The following is an 18234-nucleotide window of genomic DNA, read 5'->3' as shown; positions in this document are numbered from 1 at the left end:
ACCTAAGGCAAAAATATCATTATAGAAGGCCAGATGGAAAGCGAAGAGGCCAGGACAGACATCTCAAAGTGCAGGCAGGTTGCTAGAGCTAAGAGTAGGAGATTTTGCCTGCAGGTACTTACCAGGAAGCTAAGCTGCAAGTTTTGGGTTGGGCTTTTTTTCACACTTTTCCCTTCTTCCATTTTTCTTCTCTTTGTCAGGCGGAGACAGCAGCAAATCGTATCTGCAAGGTGCTGGCAGTCAACCAAGAAAATGAACAGCTCATGGAAGACTACGAAAAACTGGCCAGTGATGTAGGTGTTGGTTTCTGACTGGTGGTATTCAGAAAATAATTCAATTTAATGCTAATAAGTGATCTTGGACAGTGCTGTTGACCCGTTGCTATTTTCCCTGGAAAATTATTTTTTCCTTTTTTAGCTTGAGAAAAATTAAAGACCGAACTTACCTTAAAAACAAGAGCAATCTACTTTAAAACAGAAAGCTTCCATAGAGCAGCTTTGAATTTCTCAGTTTATTAGAAGCCAACCCAGAAATGCTAAAATTGAAGGAACAATCAAGCTGGTTTAACTTGCTTTCATTGGGACTATACAAGTTCATTACATCTTTCATTCAACTTGTGTGCTAATACACCGTAGAAGTCAGTAGTCAGATCAAAGAATAAAAGTTAGAGATAAGTGAGGAAAGAAAGATACATTTGCTGATAATGGAAAGAATCTCTGTCAGATACAAGCTGGAAGCTACTTTTGTTAACTGAGAAGGCTGACAGACTGACAGCAGGGAGACTTCAAAAGAGGCCAGATGTGGACTGGAGTATGTTTGTGGTAGAAAAGTAGGGGGGAGAAGATGGACAACAGAAGGACAAACATAACCCATAAGCCTTGTTTCAGCCTGATCTGAAAAGCACAGGGCACTACTCCACTTACACTGTAGACCACCCCAGCATTTTGCCAGCTCTGCAGATATGTTTGTTATGGGGCTGTATTCAAGGAGCAACACTGACTTTGAGGAAGCTAGAGTGGGAAAAATGTAATCGAAGGCAACAACTTGATTTCTCCTGTAACATTCTTCTGGAGATAATATGACTTACAGCATCCCTTAGTTATGCAACAGTCCAGCAAAATTCTTGAGGCTTTAACATAATCTGAGGACATAGTTTTGGTCCTGGTTGTGCAAAGGCTGTGCCTTAAGCGTGTTGGATTGGCACTGCTGCAACAAGTAGTACTACTTTGTGTGGTAGGGAATGTGCTGCTCACTAAAAAAAAAAAGTACTTCAAACAAGCTGGCAAACTTTTCTTTATGAGCCCTGCTGGTGGCAGAATCTTTCTGACAGCAAACATAAAAGTAAATGGTCCCTAGTGAAATCAGAGCAACACCTGCAGTTTAAACACAATTTTCAGTTCAAGGCTTTTTGTCATTGATCCTTCCAGCTGCTGGAGTGGATTCGTCGTACCATCCCCTGGCTGGAGAACCGAGCCCCAGAGAACACCATGCAAGCCATGCAGCAGAAACTAGAGGATTTCCGGGACTACCGCCGCCTGCACAAGCCCCCCAAGGTCCAAGAGAAGTGCCAACTTGAGATCAATTTCAACACCTTGCAGACCAAGCTGAGGCTCAGCAACAGGCCAGCCTTCATGCCCTCAGAAGGGAAAATGGTCTCGGTGAGTGGGGGTAGCTTCTTCTATGTACCCCAACCATGCCTGAAAAGTGAGACTCCCTTTCTGCCCGTGGGTGGGCAGAGAGAGAATGCCCACCTTCACAGTGAGATGCTTTATGGGAGGAACCCTGCAAAATATAGATCAGGGAGGCCATGATAGGAGAGGATCAAGTGATCATTGCTTCCCTGTGTCTAAATCAGAGTCTGAGGCTCTTTGTAAGTTGCATGTCTTTATGAGGAGATGTCTGGGTGTCTTTCTGATTCAGAAACGGTTGAATTTTACTAAGTTTTTACGTAGGGGAGTGTTTAGAGAGGCTTTTTTTCTGCAGACAGCTATATCCTGACACTTCTAGTCCTGCTTCTGTTAAGTCTGACTCTATCTCCCTGACTTGTCTGCAAAACACTGAGATGAAAAGTCCAAGCTCATTCCTTCCAGTCTGCTGGAGCCATGTAGTTCGCTGAGACTAATGCTGGTGAACATCTTCCCTCCACCTTCTAACCTGCCTTTCCTTCCCATGTTCCTGTCTCTAGGATATAAACAATGCCTGGGGTGGCCTAGAGCAGGCTGAGAAGGGCTATGAGGAGTGGTTATTGAATGAGATCCGAAGGCTAGAGAGGCTGGATCACCTGGCAGAGAAGTTCCGGCAGAAGGCATCCATTCATGAGTCCTGGACAGATGGTAATGCCAACCTACATGCTTCCTATTGCCTGACACAGTGCTGTCTGTTGTGTAGGGAGGAAGAGAAGGATTACGCATGGGTCCTTCCATAAAAGTTTTCCTCTTAATAAGGCTGGATTTATTAATTATTTTATTAGAAAATAAGTATGAAAACCAGGTTGATCTCTGTTCTGCATCATGAAGTCAACTTTGGCATTCCCTAACTGTGGCAAAGTGAGAACTTTGGATAGAAGAGAGCAGCTACAGAGCGGAGGAGAAGTTCCTGTACAGTAAATGCTACCATTGGCTTTTACAGGATCAGAATAGCCCATTTTACACATACTGGGACAAGTCCAGTATAAACTGTAACAGTGCTGGCTTGAGCTGGATTATGTGCCTTTCTCTGTTATTAATGGCAAACTCACACTTCGTGGCTTGAAAGTGAGCATTGTGCTTCTCTAGGCCAGCAGGCATGGGGACAAGCCTTGGGCAGGGCGGCTGGAGTGGGGCCGATGCCCTTTTGAGGGCCCTGGAGACTGCCTGGGTGGCGGGAGCTGGCTTTGGCCACCCTGGGTCCCCTCCTTCATTCTTCTGTCCTTTGGCTCCCTCCCCAGGTAAGGAAGCAATGCTGCAGCAGAAGGATTATGAAACTGCAACCCTCTCGGAGATAAAGGCCCTGCTGAAGAAACACGAGGCCTTTGAGAGTGACCTGGCTGCACACCAGGACCGCGTGGAACAGATTGCTGCTATTGCACAAGAGCTCAAGTACGGCACCCCAGCGCACGTCCCATCCTTGGGGCCGGGGAGGCTTAGCGAGCTTTGCCCTCTGGAGAGTAAAAAATCCATTCCATACAAAAATGCTGGGAATTCCCAGTGTTTCCAAACAGTATCTAGGATACTGCTCTCCAGTATCCGGGCACACCAGAAAAGCAGGCCAGAAAACGGATGAGTTGTGGGTGCTGTTGAGGAGGAGACAGAATTATATTCCTAAGCCAAGTTTCCATTCTCTTCCAGTTCATTATGCTGCCATGAACCCTTTCCTAGAGAGAACTGCTGCCCTTTCCTAAAGAGACCTGCTGCTGGCACCAGCTATGTTTCAGAGTTGTAACACTATCACACTTTTCCAGGAACAGAAGGAAAGAGGAGAGGATAGGAGGGTCTCAGTTTGCCCCCTTTTATTAAAAAAAAAAAGTCCCTTTTATTCTAGCAGGAAAAAAGCTGCTTGAGCCTATGGTGGCTTCATTCTTTCTCCCAAATGTACTGCACTGTGTGCACTCTGTTCAGCACTTGCTGCAGGGCATCCTTGCAGGAGGTCAGCTCTCTCCCTGCTTCCCTGCAGTTTGGAAACCTTTACCTCCACTCCTTTTCCTGAAGTAATACAGGTTAACAGGAGAAATGGGGGCTCTTTAGGATTGCTAGAGATAGCAGGCAGGCAAAGAGCCAGTGGCTGCAGCACAAGGGGGTTTTGAAACCTTACATGCTTCTTGGCAGAAAACTGTCTGAACTACTCCATTTGGACTCTTGTTTCCTATTTTAAAAAGGTTTCTATATCACACTGGCCTATCTGAAGTTAATGTCTGGGCCAAGATCAGTACTCTTGGCCTGAAGAGCTGTTTTTCTCTAAAAAATTAGGATTATTGGCTCAAGATCATTGTCTTCTTTAACAACACAGATTTACAGAACTGGTCTCTTTGTTCACTGGAGGATTGACCTTGGAGCAGGAGGAGGGTTAAAGGCAATCTTCTGTGTCAGTAAGATTAAAATTGAGTCTGTCTAGTCAGCAAGCATTGCCTGACCTGGTACTTCCAAAGCACACACTACATGTCAGCCAAAGAGCTCTAAGAGCAACAGGGAAGACTGAGGCCTAAGCTGTGGGAGAGGTTATTTCTTCTACAGTGTGAGAACAGCAGGCTCTGCTATTCTCGTAAAAGTCATCTTCCATTTCAGCGAAGAGGCCATGCCCTGTAAAATCATGGCAGAGCTCTTTTCTCACCCAGAGACACACTGCCAGGGTGATGCAGAGGGTCTGGAGGAAGCCACTGCAGCTACCCATGGCAAGAATGTTTGGGGGCATTGTATGTTTCCCTCTGTAGCAGCAGGATCCAGCATGGGTGTGTTACAAGTCAGACTCTCAGAAGGAGTTCTTTTATCTGCAGTGCTGGCTCTGCAGCAAAGTAGATCAAGCAACTGATCTGGATTAAAAACCTAGCAGAGAACTTATTTTTAGCCCAAATCAGTGTCCTGACTAGTTTACTGGAGGACTCCACCAACAGCTGTGCCCACTCACCTCAGGAGGGCAATAAATAGTGTGAAGAAACAAGGCTGGGGTATGCAAGAGTGTAACCTGCATTACTGCTTAGAAAATTGCTCATTAGATGGCTCAGGGTCACTCAGTATCCCAGTGATTTATTCTGGGTTTATTTTTCTTTCAAGGCTCACGCTTCCTAGATTGGCTGGTGTCATTCTGCCTGCAGATTTCTTGCTCTTTCACCATGTGTAGAACCATGAGCACAAAGCAATGCAAGGCTGCAAGCTTTAGCTTGCCCCTGTGCTCTCCTTTCCCCAGTCATACTTCTACCAGCTTGTGTTCTTTGAGTGTCAGCCTGTAGATATGTCAGGAAAGCACTTCCTGTCAGGCAGATAGGAGAGAAACCTACACTGTTACTCTGGGATTGCCCTAAATAAATTTACTGGGTTGTGTAATTTAACTATTCTTTGCTACCTGTACTGTGCAACTCTTAGGACAATCTTTAGCTGTTTCTTGGTGTTCCTAATAAAATCTTTGCTTTCCATTCTGATGTACAAGACACAGTTAGCCTGCATAATGTTCTTAAGCAGAATACAGGAGCAGATTGCTCTGCTCATAATCTGCTTATTTCCAGTTTGAGCAAAAGTCTGTACTCCCTTCCCCCTTTGGCAAGTTATTCCCATCAGGTAGCCAGCCTCAGTATTTGCTCAGGCCTCGGGTGGTCCTGTTCTGTGCTGTTTGATTTACCATAACATACAGTGTCTCCTAAACTAGATCCTGATATCTTCCTGACTTGCTCTATTTGCAGAGACCATGACCTCTTTGTCTGAATCTGTCTTCAAGACTGATCAAGGTTTCTAATGGGTTTCTCTTATTTCTGTACAGGGTCATTATTTGACTTCTTGTCTTTTTTCCCCTGCCCCTTATAGTGAGCTGGACTATTACGACTCTCCCAGTGTCAATGCCAGGTGCCAGAAGATCTGTGATCAGTGGGATAATCTGGGTGCCCTAACCCAGAAACGTAGAGAAGCCTTGGAGGTGAGATATGCTACAAATTGGACCTTCTGGGTAGTGCATTTGGGAGTGCAATCTGCAGTGGGCACAAGCAGTATCAGCTCACTGTGAACTCCTAGAACATCCTGGACTGTGAACAACGGCTACATTTCAGTATACCTAGGCTGCTTTTCTTCCAGCCCAATTATGGTGTCATTTATTTGCTCAGGCAATTGATTTATTTCTACTTGTTTTTTGTCGTTTGTAATCTCATTCTGCTTGAAAATGCTCTCTTAGTTTTGTTTTATTTCAAAGGACCTTGGATTTATTTTATTTCCCTTAGAGGAAAAATATCTGTCCAGTGTGTAATCTCTAACAGCAGAGAGATTTTTTACTGATGTGCCATCTTGAGAGCACCAAGGAGGTCTGAAAGGAAGGAGCAGCTCAGACAACCTATGTATCTATGTGATTTTTCTTCCTAACCATCTTTCCTGATTTTCTTTCCTTTTTTTTTTTCATGCACAGAGGACAGAGAAACTACTGGAAACAATTGACCAGTTGTACCTGGAATATGCCAAACGAGCTGCCCCTTTTAATAACTGGATGGAAGGGGCCATGGAGGATCTGCAGGACACATTCATCGTTCACACCATTGAGGAGATTCAGGTACAGATTAGTCATTTGCACCAGTTAGGCTGGGACAGTGAGAAGTTTGGGGTCTCCTGAGTGCTATGAATTCAGAGTGATATGAATTTGTAGGTTATATTTTGGTGCTTCTGCTCTACTGAGTGAGCCTTACCAAGAGAAACAAAAATTAGTATGTTTTTCCTTATTTTCTCCAAAAACCTGGATCTGAATAGGTGTAAAGCATACTTACATCGTCCTAGCTGGACACAGAAACTGAAAGCAGGTTTTTCAGAGCGACTCCAGAGCCATATTAATGAAAGCCTGAAAATTGAGAGAACCTTTTAGTAGAATCTTGTGGAATCTTTCTTAACCCACATGAGCAAAGTTTAGTGTTGCTCACAGGGTCTGCAGGTCAATTCTGACATGTAATGTCATGTCCAGATCATTTGGTCTTTACATGATAGGATGTACCATGAGGACAGTTGAGCTGCCAGCTGGTTTTTGGTGCTGAGCACAAGAAAATTCAGAATTGTCCACTTTGGTGCTGAATTGCCATTTGAAATGAAGGTTGTCTTGCCTCCTCTAAGACAACAAAGACAGTATATCTCAGTTTTTTCCCCTTTCTGAAGGTGTGTTAAGAAAGCAACATGAGGTATATACAGGTAATTTTCAGACCTTAGAGAGCAGGAATTACTCCTTCCTGGATTGCAGTGGGGACTTCTATTTCTCCTGCTTGATGGTCTCTTGAAAAGAATCCAAGTCAGCTCTTTGCTGGAATGGCTGACAGCAGTGTGAGCATCAAATGTGAGGCAGCAAATGGGACACCTACAGGGAATACTACAGCCACACAGTGACAGTAACTGAGCTGCAATTTGTTTCTTCCATCTCTCCCTCCTGAAAAAAGGGGTCTTTCCTAATGCAAAACAAATCTAAACAGCATTTAAACACTTCCATCATCTGCTTGTGACTGCAGTATCTTTCCCAGCCCCCAGACTTGTATTACATCTCTGTGGCCTCTACACCAGCTGCAAAGTAATGAGTCACTGTGTAAGGAAGGAATTTTACAAAAAGTAGTTACAGTGTGTGTGTTTTGAGAGAGACCAGTCAGTCACATGCTTTACTTTCATTCTCTCTTCTGTCCACACTCTTCCCTTGGTTTATCCCTGCATGCACCTCTGTTTCCCATTCGTTTTGCTGCCTCTTTCCCTGCGTTTGCTTCCCTAGACTTGATCTTCTAGGTTTCTGGGATGAAGTACCTTAAAGGCCTGTAGAAGCAGTGCAAGATGAGCCAGGACCAGCTGGCTTGTCAGCTGGCTACAAACAACCAGCAAGCACACCCCAACCATCAGTCCTTGGAGCACAGCCCAGGCACTGCAGTGAGACGGGGAGCAGGAAGGGCCTGCTGTGGTCAGGGAGAAAGAGCTGTTTTCCAGCAGCAGGAGCATCTGATGCCTGTGCAAGTTTGCGGTTGGCTGGAAGACTTTCACCTGGTTCTAACTGACTCTGATCAAATTGAATTTGGCTCTTAGTACTCATGTGGAGTTATTTGGGTGTAGAAATAGTGCACACCTAGTGGGATAAGAAAATACGGTGCATTTAAAGTAGCAAGACTTTTTTTATATGTCAGATTTTCTTCCCCAAAGGGGCTGACAGGCAGTCACTGAGCAGTGTTGCAGAAATAGTTCCTCTTAAATTATGATCCGTTATTATTCCACCTTTTTTCTGGTATGTGATCTCTGTCACTGGTCAACATGGGACAGAAAGAGAGGGGAAAACAACACTTCACATAATTTAGCTACTTAAAACATCCCGTTTAGTGATGCTGAGAGGACCTGAAAAGTGTATTAGAATAGCCTGCTTTATATCCTGAGAATATGTTAGCTTTTGCAGTCACTTCAGAGATACATTTGCTGAAGAGGCTATTTCATAAGTAATGTTCTTACCCTCCATTTGCTGCTGCCTTCCTTCTGCAGGGTCTGACCACAGCTCATGAGCAGTTCAAAGCCACATTGCCAGATGCCGACAAGGAGCGACAAGCCATCCTAGGAATCCACAATGAAGTCTCAAAGATTGTCCAGACATACCATGTCAACATGGCAGGGACAAACCCTTACACTACAATCACCCCACATGAGATCAATGGCAAATGGGAACATGTGAGTTCTTTCCAGCCTTACAAGTTGGTGGGGGACAATGTCACTGTTCAACCACTGTGGGCCCAGGAAATGGATTATTTGCTCTGCAGTTACCCTCTCATGATTACTGCTGAGTTTAGTGGGGCTTTGTCATTTGATTTTGGCTCAGTTGCCATGTGCTTGGAAAGTGGAAGAGATCTTTGATATAAATGCCTAAGGCATGTGACCCCCCCCCCCTTACATGCTAATTTTAAGTGAAAGTTGTGAAATTTAAAAGCTTTGAGGTTTTTGGTCTTCAGTTGACCTGCAGGTAAATATAGGATGTGAATCAGTATTCCTTTTTCACCTTCCCATTTAGCCCTTCAGATGTTCCGTCTCTGCAGCCAAGTAGCCTTTTCTTGCTGTAATCCTAAAAGAGCAGCTACTGTCATACCAGTTGTGCTGATGATTCTTACTACCAAACAAAATCACCAAACTGAGATCTGAACAGCATCCTGCAACTCAGTTAACATGAGCCACCAAAAACCCAAATAATGAACAGAAGCATCTTCTGGTCTTCCATGGCCTAGCATGAGTTTGTGTGTATCCTACAGCAGATATGATTCACATTCCATGGGCTTGCCCACTGTGACTTAAACCATGTAACTGCTTGTTTTCAGTGCAAACACCCACTCCTCCTTCCCTTGTGGCAACTTCCTCATTTACTGTATGTGTGCCTTTGTGTGTCTCAGCTGCACACTTAGTTACTCTTCGTTGCAGGTGCGGCAGCTGGTTCCCAGAAGGGATCAAGCCCTGATGGAAGAACATGCTCGCCAGCAGCAAAATGAACGACTTCGTAAACAGTTTGGTGCCCAGGCCAATGTCATTGGACCCTGGATCCAGACCAAGATGGAGGTAGTGCTTTGCAATTTTTGAAAGTCTGTTTTCCTCTGTGATCTTCACTGATATTCTTATTCGTGCCCTATTTTGACCACTGTCACAGCCATTCTTTCTTCAACTTACAGCAAGAGAAACATCATAGAAAATACGAAAAATCCCAAGATTGATATTAGTTACTGACGTGCTTGTACTTTTCTTCCCCTAACTCTAGTACCAGGAAAAAAGCATTACTTAAGATGGGGAACACTGCTATTTTAAGATTTATGTTTATATGCAACAAATTTAAAACCCTAGATCAGAGACATAGATTGTGTAATTGCTTTCATAGCAATGGTCTTGATACATGTGACTAAATAAATATAGTTAAGATACCAAACATCTGTAGAGGAGACATTTTTAAGGAAGACCTCTCTTTAGGTAAGATTTGGGTTAAAATAATTGAAGTTGATGAAACATAAAAATATGAAGCTATTACTGATGGCAGGAGCTGGAAAGAAGAGAGTAATTACAGAAATATGTCTGTATGAAGGAACTAACTTAGTGGCAGACAGTACACCAGAAAAATACCTGTCTTGGTACATTACTAGCTTACGGACTGCAGTTTCCTTTTCTTTTGTATACTTGCATTAGACGCATCTTATATGATACACTTCACTTGGAAAATGTTCAGGGCTGTGCTAAATTTTTTGTTGACACTGTCTCAGCTCCTGTGAAGTAACTGCTCCATGAGATTATTTTTTTTGAATCATCATCCTGTGTGAGAGTGAAATTGCTGCAATAAATGTCAAGCATGTTGAGGCTTGTCCTTTCAGTGAAGTCTTAACTCCTTTGGCTTTGCTAATGCAGGAGATTGGCCGCATTTCAATAGAGATGCATGGGACCCTGGAGGACCAGCTCAACCACTTGCGGCAGTACGAGAAAAGCATTGTGAATTACAAACCAAAGATTGACCAGCTGGAAGGAGACCACCAGCTGATCCAGGAAGCGCTTATCTTTGACAACAAGCACACCAATTACACCATGGAGGTAAATGTTTTGGCAGCAGATCAGACAGCCTCATCTGCTGTGGCCAGTGAGCATCAGCTACATCTAGCTCTGGCAACATGTTGTGGTTCTCAGGAAAATGGAGAGCTTGATAATGTTGCCCAACATGCAATAACACGTCATTGAATTTCATTTTTGCCTTACTGTGCTTCATGCCAACCCACTCCAGTGTACTTCCAAATATAGACAACAGAAACAACCTGAATGAGATCCACAGTATTGCTTGAAAAACTGACAGGTCTTGTGTCTCCTGCCACCCAATTGTGGCAGCCTGTTAGCTGGGATTTGAAAGGGAAGTGCTGATGATTTTGAGCTGTCACTACCTGGCAGAAGAAAAAAGTCCAACAGAAGGTTATTTTAAAATAGGAGACTGGCGTTCTGTTGATAACGTGTGGTTTCTTGGGAGCAATTTGAGTTCAACCTGAGTCTAGCAGAAGACAGACAGGCTTTGAAACTTGTTTTTTGGTTTCTGGCCAGCTTCCCATTAAGCAACAGCAGAGGCAGGGGAGCACCAGTGTCTTCCAAGCACCATGTTTTATTTATTTTCTTGGTAAGGAGAGTTTTCTGCTTGACTAAGTCCTAGAAGCACTGGTCTTGCTTCTGATTTGTGTTAAAGGCCTTCAAAATGTTGCTCTGACCAGACAAAGGAACTTTGCAATAGGGCCAAGTTTTTCTTAAGATCAGAAATCAGGCTCTTCAGTATGGGGTTTTTTTGGTCAAAATTCAGATTTTAAACATCTACAGATTAGAAGGAATCTTTTCTGAAAAAATGGAGACCAGGACTGCTTTGCACACCAGGATCATTTAATTTGCAATAAGTAGCACATTTGACCCACTGGCCTCAGAAGCAGAAGAGCAACTTCTTAATTTCAGAATTATCCTGACCTCTTTTTCCAGCATATCCGAGTGGGCTGGGAGCAGTTACTAACAACAATTGCTAGAACCATCAACGAAGTGGAAAACCAGATTCTGACCCGTGATGCCAAAGGAATCAGCCAGGAACAAATGAATGAGTTCCGGGCTTCTTTCAACCACTTTGACAGGGTAAGTCAGTGCTGACTGCAGCTTGGTAAGCTACAAGTTTCTATGTGGACTGCACAGTGCAATAAAAACCAGTCACTGTGCTAAAGTGAGATCACAGAAGATGTTTCATTCTTAAAAGTGCCACTCCTGTGGAGCAGTCATTTCTGTGAAGACTGCCAAGTGATCATTAGCCTGGGAGAAGTATATCTTCACAAGCAACTGTAAAATTTCCTGGTAAAGGGAAAGTATGGAAAGGTTTGAGGGCTTTTTTAGGCAATTAGACTCTTATCCATTCTTCTCCAGTGAGCAGATTATTATCTTGATATATATAATTCTTGGGACCATCTGTTCTCCACTCTTATATACCATCTCTGCTATATCTGCCTGCCCTCAGAGATTGGCAGTGCTTTCAGATTGCTGAACACTGGCTGTTTCAGCCCTTCTTTAGCTATCTAAGAAAAATAAACCATGGCCTATTTTCTTAGGAGAGGGACGCATAAAAAGTCTGTATATGTTATATTTTGACCTTCGTATCATTTGCCCCTTCCTTCACAACAGTCTGAATAATAATGCAGACAAAACATGGGTTTCCCACCTTCAGCTGTTTGATTTATGAAGGCTTAACACCGACTTCAAAAGCTGGGGCTGTTTTGGAGAAAGTCACTTTAAATTGGCCCCACCCTCTCATCTGTAGCTTCCTTGATCCGGCCAGAGGTGGTGGCAGCAGGCCGGGGCTCTTCAGTGCTTGGAGGCTGTTCTGAGCTAAAATTCTGCAGGGTGGATGGGGATTCTTAGTTCCTATAGTAGCTTGTGTTTTATTTGATGGGTACATCCAAATACTGGGGGAGCGGGCAGGGAGCAAAGGGAAGAGCAGCTGCCAAGCCATGTTGTGCTGTGCTGTACATCTGTGCTGTTTGCAGAGCTGAGCACTTGAAATAGCTTTGCCAGTCAAAGCTCCACCTTGTGTGCAGGTCTCATAAATACAGCCGTAATGCTGCTCCCCTGAGCTTCAGCTGGTTTTCTTTGTCTGTTCCTGGGATGCCCTGACAGCTAAGCTTCCCTTGGGTGTGTTGCCAAACATACCTGTCCTCACCTACTCCTTTAGTGGAACTTTTGACTAGAAGATTAAGGCAATGCTTCCCACTGCCTCTGCCTGCTTACCTGCACTCTGGGTTACTAGTGAAACACAGGGCTTCTGACACTGGATAACAAGCAGTAATTCACATGGGAGATTGAGATCTTGAGGCTTCTGAGCATCAGCTGTTTTTGTCATTCAAATGCTCTCAAGATTGGATGAGCTCTCTGAGAAGGAACTGTTCCAAGAGCATTTTTAGCACATCCTGAAATGTCATTGTGATATCTAATGTTGTGCACTTTTTATTTTTCTTCCCTATCTTTATCTGCATGTCATTCTTCTTCTCCCTCTCCCCTCACCCACTGCATGGTGCACCTGTTTGTTGTCCTTTCACCTCCCTTGGATCTCCTCTGTGTCTCCCTTCCTTCTGCCCCACACCGTCACCCCACTGGCACTGCATGTCCTGCTGCCTGGCACACCGCATAACCAGGACCACTCCGGCACACTTGGCCCTGAGGAATTCAAAGCCTGTCTCATCAGCTTGGGTTACGATATTGGAAACGATGCACAGGTACTGAATGCTAGTGGTGAACACAGCCAGATATTAAACTGTGAAAAAGTAACAGGTTTTTCCTTTCTTTTCTTGTTTGTCTTAATCCATCTGTCATTGTTGTTCTTGTGTTTGACTATATATATATATCTCACTTTTCTATACTACTTCATCTCTAAATGCACTTTGGTATCTATACCTTTATAATCCTTACTTTTTTGTCTTGGGAGAATTCCTTTTATGTCTTCAAACTGTTCCGTTTACTTTTGTGTCACTTAAAACTCCTTTTCTCGTCCATTCCTCAATCTGTCTTGCTTAATATCTTCTTGCCCTTTTTTCATCACCAATATGTTTCTTGTGTGTAAAACCATTCCGTGTCCAAAACCACCTTTGCTTCTTCATGTTTTCACCACCTTTCCTCGGTTGTTTTTCATTGTCCTGTAAATCCTTCCTTCTATCTTCTCCCCACCCCAAAACTCATTCTTTGTAATGTCTCCTGTGGGTTCATTTCTCCCTGGACTGGTCTCCCTTTTCTCTCTTGGCTTTTTCCATCTTTGCATCATTCCCTGTAGAAGAAGACTGGTATGATGGATTGTGAAGATTTCCGAGCCTGCCTTATCTCCATGGGTTACAATATGGTAATGTAGAGCCTCTGTCACTCCTATTCAAAGTGATTCTTGTAGGCACCTTCAAAAATAAAGGGAGACTGTATAGTGAATCAAGGTAAATATAGCCTTATTTTCTAGAATTATCAGCAGCGTTAAATCTAGTCTTAGTTGTACATGTAAAATTGTTGTCTCACAGCTGTAGCTAAAGGTAAAAAAAATGGAAATAATTGTCTAATTCTTGTGTGGTTCAAATAAAAATTATATTTATCAAACTGTGTAGCTACCAGTGGAAGAAACAATAAACTTCTTTATATTGGTGCCTGCTCTCTGCACAGCCCACACAACCTCCCCCAGCCCTGAATATCAGTTGAAATCATTGGGAAGTGTACACGACCTCACTTCTGAGTACACTCAGAATGCCGCTCCTCTCATTCCTACCCTTTGTTTCACATCTCCTTTCCTGTACATGTAAGTTCAAATTCCAGTCATTCTCCCTGCAGTTTTTCCCTCACCAGAATACCTTAATATTCAGAGCAGTAACATGTGTCACCTTGAGAGGCATGGCAGCTAACAGGAGGAGCTACACCAAAGACTGATTCTCATGAAATGGCAGGAGAAGAGCATAGTGCAAGCATATTCATCTTGCACTATGATGTCTCGATGTCTTTGCTCCTGATATCAGGCAAAGTAGTGTTTAATCATCTTACTCATCAGCCCAGGATAAATACAAACTCTTTAGTGTAGCATGCCAAGACATAGTAACATTTGTTTAGGTATCTTAATTACTCTTGAAGGTATATCGTTCTAAATGTGTTAGGGGAGAGCCTGTTCCCAGGAGAAGATTTGGCTCTGCTCTCCCCTCCTCCTTCCCTGAGGAGGAGGGAGTCCCAGAGATGAGGATTTGATGATCCCATCATCAAATAGATGACCTTTGGTTTAACTGCAGAAAGAAATGCAGAAAACTACTCTACAGGGTTTTGGCTTCTGTAGCAAAACTTCCCTGTAGGATCTTCCTTGTAGAAGCTATTTCCCTGGGCTGCTCCAGATATGCCAGTCCTTCTTTCCAAAGCCTGCCAATTAAAGATGAGTAAGATACTATGAAATATCCCAGAGACATTTCTTCTGTTCTGTCAGGTGAAGAAAACTGTAAAATGTCTCTTTAAGTACATGAAAGTAAAAAGACTTGAGTGTATATCTTCAAATATTGCTAGAGACATCTAGCACATATATAGAGAAATCTGGGTCTTCCTCTGAAGTCTGTGTGGTATTGTTCCCCAATAGGAGGATTGTCCTAGAGCTGGATGTTATCCTCAAGCACAGCTGACAATGTTTTATTCCAAAGGACAAATGAGTGGGAAACGTTTGTATGCAACAGCAAGCTAAGAAAGAACATTGTGATGAAAAAAACCCCAGAGGTGGTTTTTTTTGACTTGGTTTTCTAGCTATGAGATGTGCTGCTGAATGGTTTTTCCTCTCTTTGGTAGCACTGCTGCCCAAATAGCCAGGCTTACATGACTCTCTTGCTCTCCAGGGAGAGGCAGAGTTTGCCCGCATCATGAGCATCGTCGACCCGAACCGTTTGGGTGTAGTGACGTTCCAGGCCTTCATCGACTTCATGTCCCGGGAAACGGCAGATACGGATACTGCTGACCAGGTTATGGCTTCCTTCAAGATCCTGGCTGGAGATAAGGTCAGGCTCCATACCTTGGTCTCCTGCATCCACATAGCTCCTGCTTTCTTTTTTCTCTCATCTCTGAGACAACATGCTGAGGGAAGCACTCTACCATGGGAGGGTATTTTCACAGGAACATTCTGTAGTGCTGGAGGAGTGCAAGGTTAAAGTGTGGGTTAATGAGCAGCCTCCTAAGGCACTCAAAAGTCCTGTTCAGCTGTCAGTCAGAACTTTGCAGCCCACTCTTGCTTTAAAATTTTAATTAAGAGCTTGGTCTCAAGTTGTTATTTTAAAATTAACAAGTTCAACAGATGGTTTTTGATTAGTCTTGAAAACTGTTCATTACTGACAGCTGGAAACTTGAGATGGCCTTTCTCAGAAATATATATGTCACTATCAGTTGTTATACAATCAATAGATTTTCATTGAGGTATGCTGTATCTGCAGGAGGAACATCTTTTAATCATAGAAATTGGTCGAAAGTAGGAAAACTCAGGGATGATATGAGAAGCATTAATTTTTTGAATTTACATCATCAGTGGAAGCAGCTGATAAAAATGTAATCTTACTTTTCTTATATAACAATGCCCACTAATCTTTTATGTAACTGAACAAATAATATGTACATGTAATGTTAACGTATCTCTTTAATGGCTGATGATTTTAGTCACCTCACATGAAATGCTGGATACCATTTCTCAAATTGTCATGACTTACCCTTAAATCTGGTGCTGGTTTCCATGTTGCACTAAGAATCTTGTCATAATCAGGATCTAGAAACCCATGATACTTGTCCTTTAGACATAAACCTGACTGAAGCCAGTTCTATTGTCTTTTGAGGCCTGAAATTTCCATGTTACTCAGATAAGCTAACCATTGAATAAATAGGTACTTTGAGATGCAGTATTACTTATTAACTCGTTTACTCTGTACAGTACATTACATATACTTCTGAGTGTTTAACATGCTCTGATGACTATAACATGAATTAGTATGTCATTATGAAGAAAAATACCTCATACCCCAGTCATTAAAGTGAAAGGGAAAAAGAAATTGTTAGAAGTCACAGGAGAGAGAAGGATGGTGTGAAACCTGAGCTGTTGTTCAGACAGACTGCAAACGCCCATGAGTCAGTTAGCTGAAGACAACATACTGATTAGCAAACAGGCAGCTACTGTTACCTACTGCATGGAGAGAAGCCAAGCTAGCTCAGCTCAGCGCAGTGAGTCTCCAGAAGCTGAATTTACATAGGTTTGGCTTGCTTATTAAAAATGTCTGCAGTGAAAGGACTGTTGCTGGAACTGTGGAAGTAAAACGGTGTTTGCTTGTCTGCTGCCTGCATTGGTGCACCAGCGAGAACAGGGGTGGCCCCTTTCCTTACTCTGAAGAGAGGGAGTGGCACCTCCCAGGCAGCACAAGCAGCTGTTACCTCTTGCTGGTGAGGGACAGCATCCAAATTACATGTCTGCTTCTCCCATTTGATTTCAGCAGGACCTCCTCTGTCAACAGGAAGGCAGAGTGTTACACTAACACCTTGCCTTACTAACCTCTAGGTCTTTTCTTTAGCTGCACCACCATCTCTCTCGCAAAGCCAATGTTGGTTGTAAAACCCACTTACTTGTCCAAACAGTAGGGAGGGGGTGCATGTCCTCCCAGGGTGTAAGTGCACAGAGCTCCCTGTGTGGGTGTACAGCACAGGGCTAGTTGTTGGGCTGCTGTCCCTGAGGGTTTTGCCTGCTGCCCTGGTGGGACAGGGGGTGGTTGTCCCTCAGAGGAAGGTCAGTTTTCTCAAAGTAATGATTGCCTGATCATTTGTCCTCATTGCAGAACTACATCACTGTGGATGAATTACGGCGGGAGCTGCCTCCTGATCAGGCTGAATACTGCATTGCCAGGATGGCACCCTACAATGGCCGTGATGCTGTACCCGGTGCCCTGGACTACATGTCCTTCTCCACAGCGCTCTACGGCGAAAGTGACCTTTAACTTTTTTCTGTCCCACCACACGCTCCCTCCCCTCTCCCCCGTCCAACACGACCTATTTTCTCTTTGCAAAGCAACCTCTGCTCCGCTCTTTTTTGTGTTTTCCTGTTTTGCTTCAGATAACAGATCACATTTTTAAGTGGGGGGGAGGACATTGACACAGCACCGCCTACCTTGCCCTTGAAATAACAGTTTACAAAATTATTTTGTGCAAAAAAGTTACGTTTTAAAAAGAACAGACATATTTTATTATAGAAAAAGGTATTTTTCTCCACCAGATTGAAACTTAAAAAGAGTTAAAATATTACACCAAATATTTTTTGTTGTGACATAGAAAGTCAAGCACAATGTTACATTCCATCCTTTCCAAAAAGAACCAAACTATGACAAAACTCCACTTGTTCTGTTAACTATTACATTGCGTATGTCTCTCTCATCACGTTTATCTTGGGAGGGGGGAAGGCACACAAGTGCATGTGTTTGCTGGTTCACTCATTTCATGAAAATATTTTATGATAAACTTTTGAAATTGCTGTGTTTTCTAGGGAAAAAAATAATGTACACAGCTCATGTTTTCATATTTAATTAAAAAATACAATACGCCTCCTATGTTTATCAGTGCACAACTTTTTTTGTTGCTGAGAGTTGTCTGGTTTCAGAACATGAAGCTTGAGAGTTGATAACTTTGATATTGCTTGTCACAAACCATATTAAAAACTTCTTGTGATAACAACTCTAGACTTTATTCATTTGTATAGTAAAATTGTTTAATCCTACTTAGTTAAACATTATAAGAAGAATCCAAAATTAATGTTTTTAACTGAAATTACCGCACATTTAAAGGAATATTCTCAGCCCCATAATCTTTTCATACTTGCTGAATGCTGTTAAAATTTTCACAGCTTTATGACCGCTTTAAATACCCCATACACTCCTATCTTTAGAAGGAATTTTCTTGTTATTCCTTAAAAAACAGTACAGAATTAGTTACTACATCTGCACAAACAACCAACCATCATATCTTGAACCATCGATGAAGAAACCATCCACTGTTCCACGCTCAGCACTGAATATCTGACTGATTT

The 18234-nt window shown here is 43.0% G+C and overlaps 1 protein-coding gene across 5 annotated transcripts in view; it reads left to right on the top strand.

The window, feature by feature from the left end:
* The window catches only part of ACTN1 (actinin alpha 1), a 93130-nt gene extending 75248 nt beyond the window's left edge, over window positions 1–17882 (top strand). For 2 of the 5 annotated variants that reach the window (XM_085062143.1, XM_085062142.1), the window contains exons 9-21: window positions 201–293; window positions 1428–1658; window positions 2186–2333; window positions 2927–3077; window positions 5490–5598; window positions 6079–6219; window positions 8154–8336; window positions 9075–9209; window positions 10041–10220; window positions 11136–11282; window positions 13459–13524; window positions 15026–15184; window positions 16994–17882. In XM_085062143.1, the coding sequence (XP_084918269.1) occupies window positions 201–293; window positions 1428–1658; window positions 2186–2333; window positions 2927–3077; window positions 5490–5598; window positions 6079–6219; window positions 8154–8336; window positions 9075–9209; window positions 10041–10220; window positions 11136–11282; window positions 13459–13524; window positions 15026–15184; window positions 16994–17152 (1902 nt within the window). In that variant the 3' untranslated portion in view covers window positions 17153–17882. Of the gene's footprint in view, window positions 1–200; window positions 294–1427; window positions 1659–2185; window positions 2334–2926; window positions 3078–5489; window positions 5599–6078; window positions 6220–8153; window positions 8337–9074; window positions 9210–10040; window positions 10221–11135; window positions 11283–12826; window positions 12908–13458; window positions 13525–15025; window positions 15185–16993 lie in introns of all 5 variants that reach the window. The other 3 variants (XM_085062141.1, XM_085062140.1, XM_085062145.1) reach the window with 2 other exon arrangements.
* The last annotated feature ends 352 nt before the right edge of the window (window positions 17883–18234 follow it).

The sequence above is a fragment of the Lichenostomus cassidix genome, chromosome 5 (assembly GCF_008360975.1).
Source record: "Lichenostomus cassidix isolate B80296 chromosome 5, HeHo_3.0, whole genome shotgun sequence".
Lineage (NCBI taxonomy): Eukaryota > Metazoa > Chordata > Aves > Passeriformes > Meliphagidae > Lichenostomus > Lichenostomus cassidix.
Note: the sequence above shows the minus strand (reverse complement) of the source record. Positions and strands in the feature narration are given on the sequence as shown.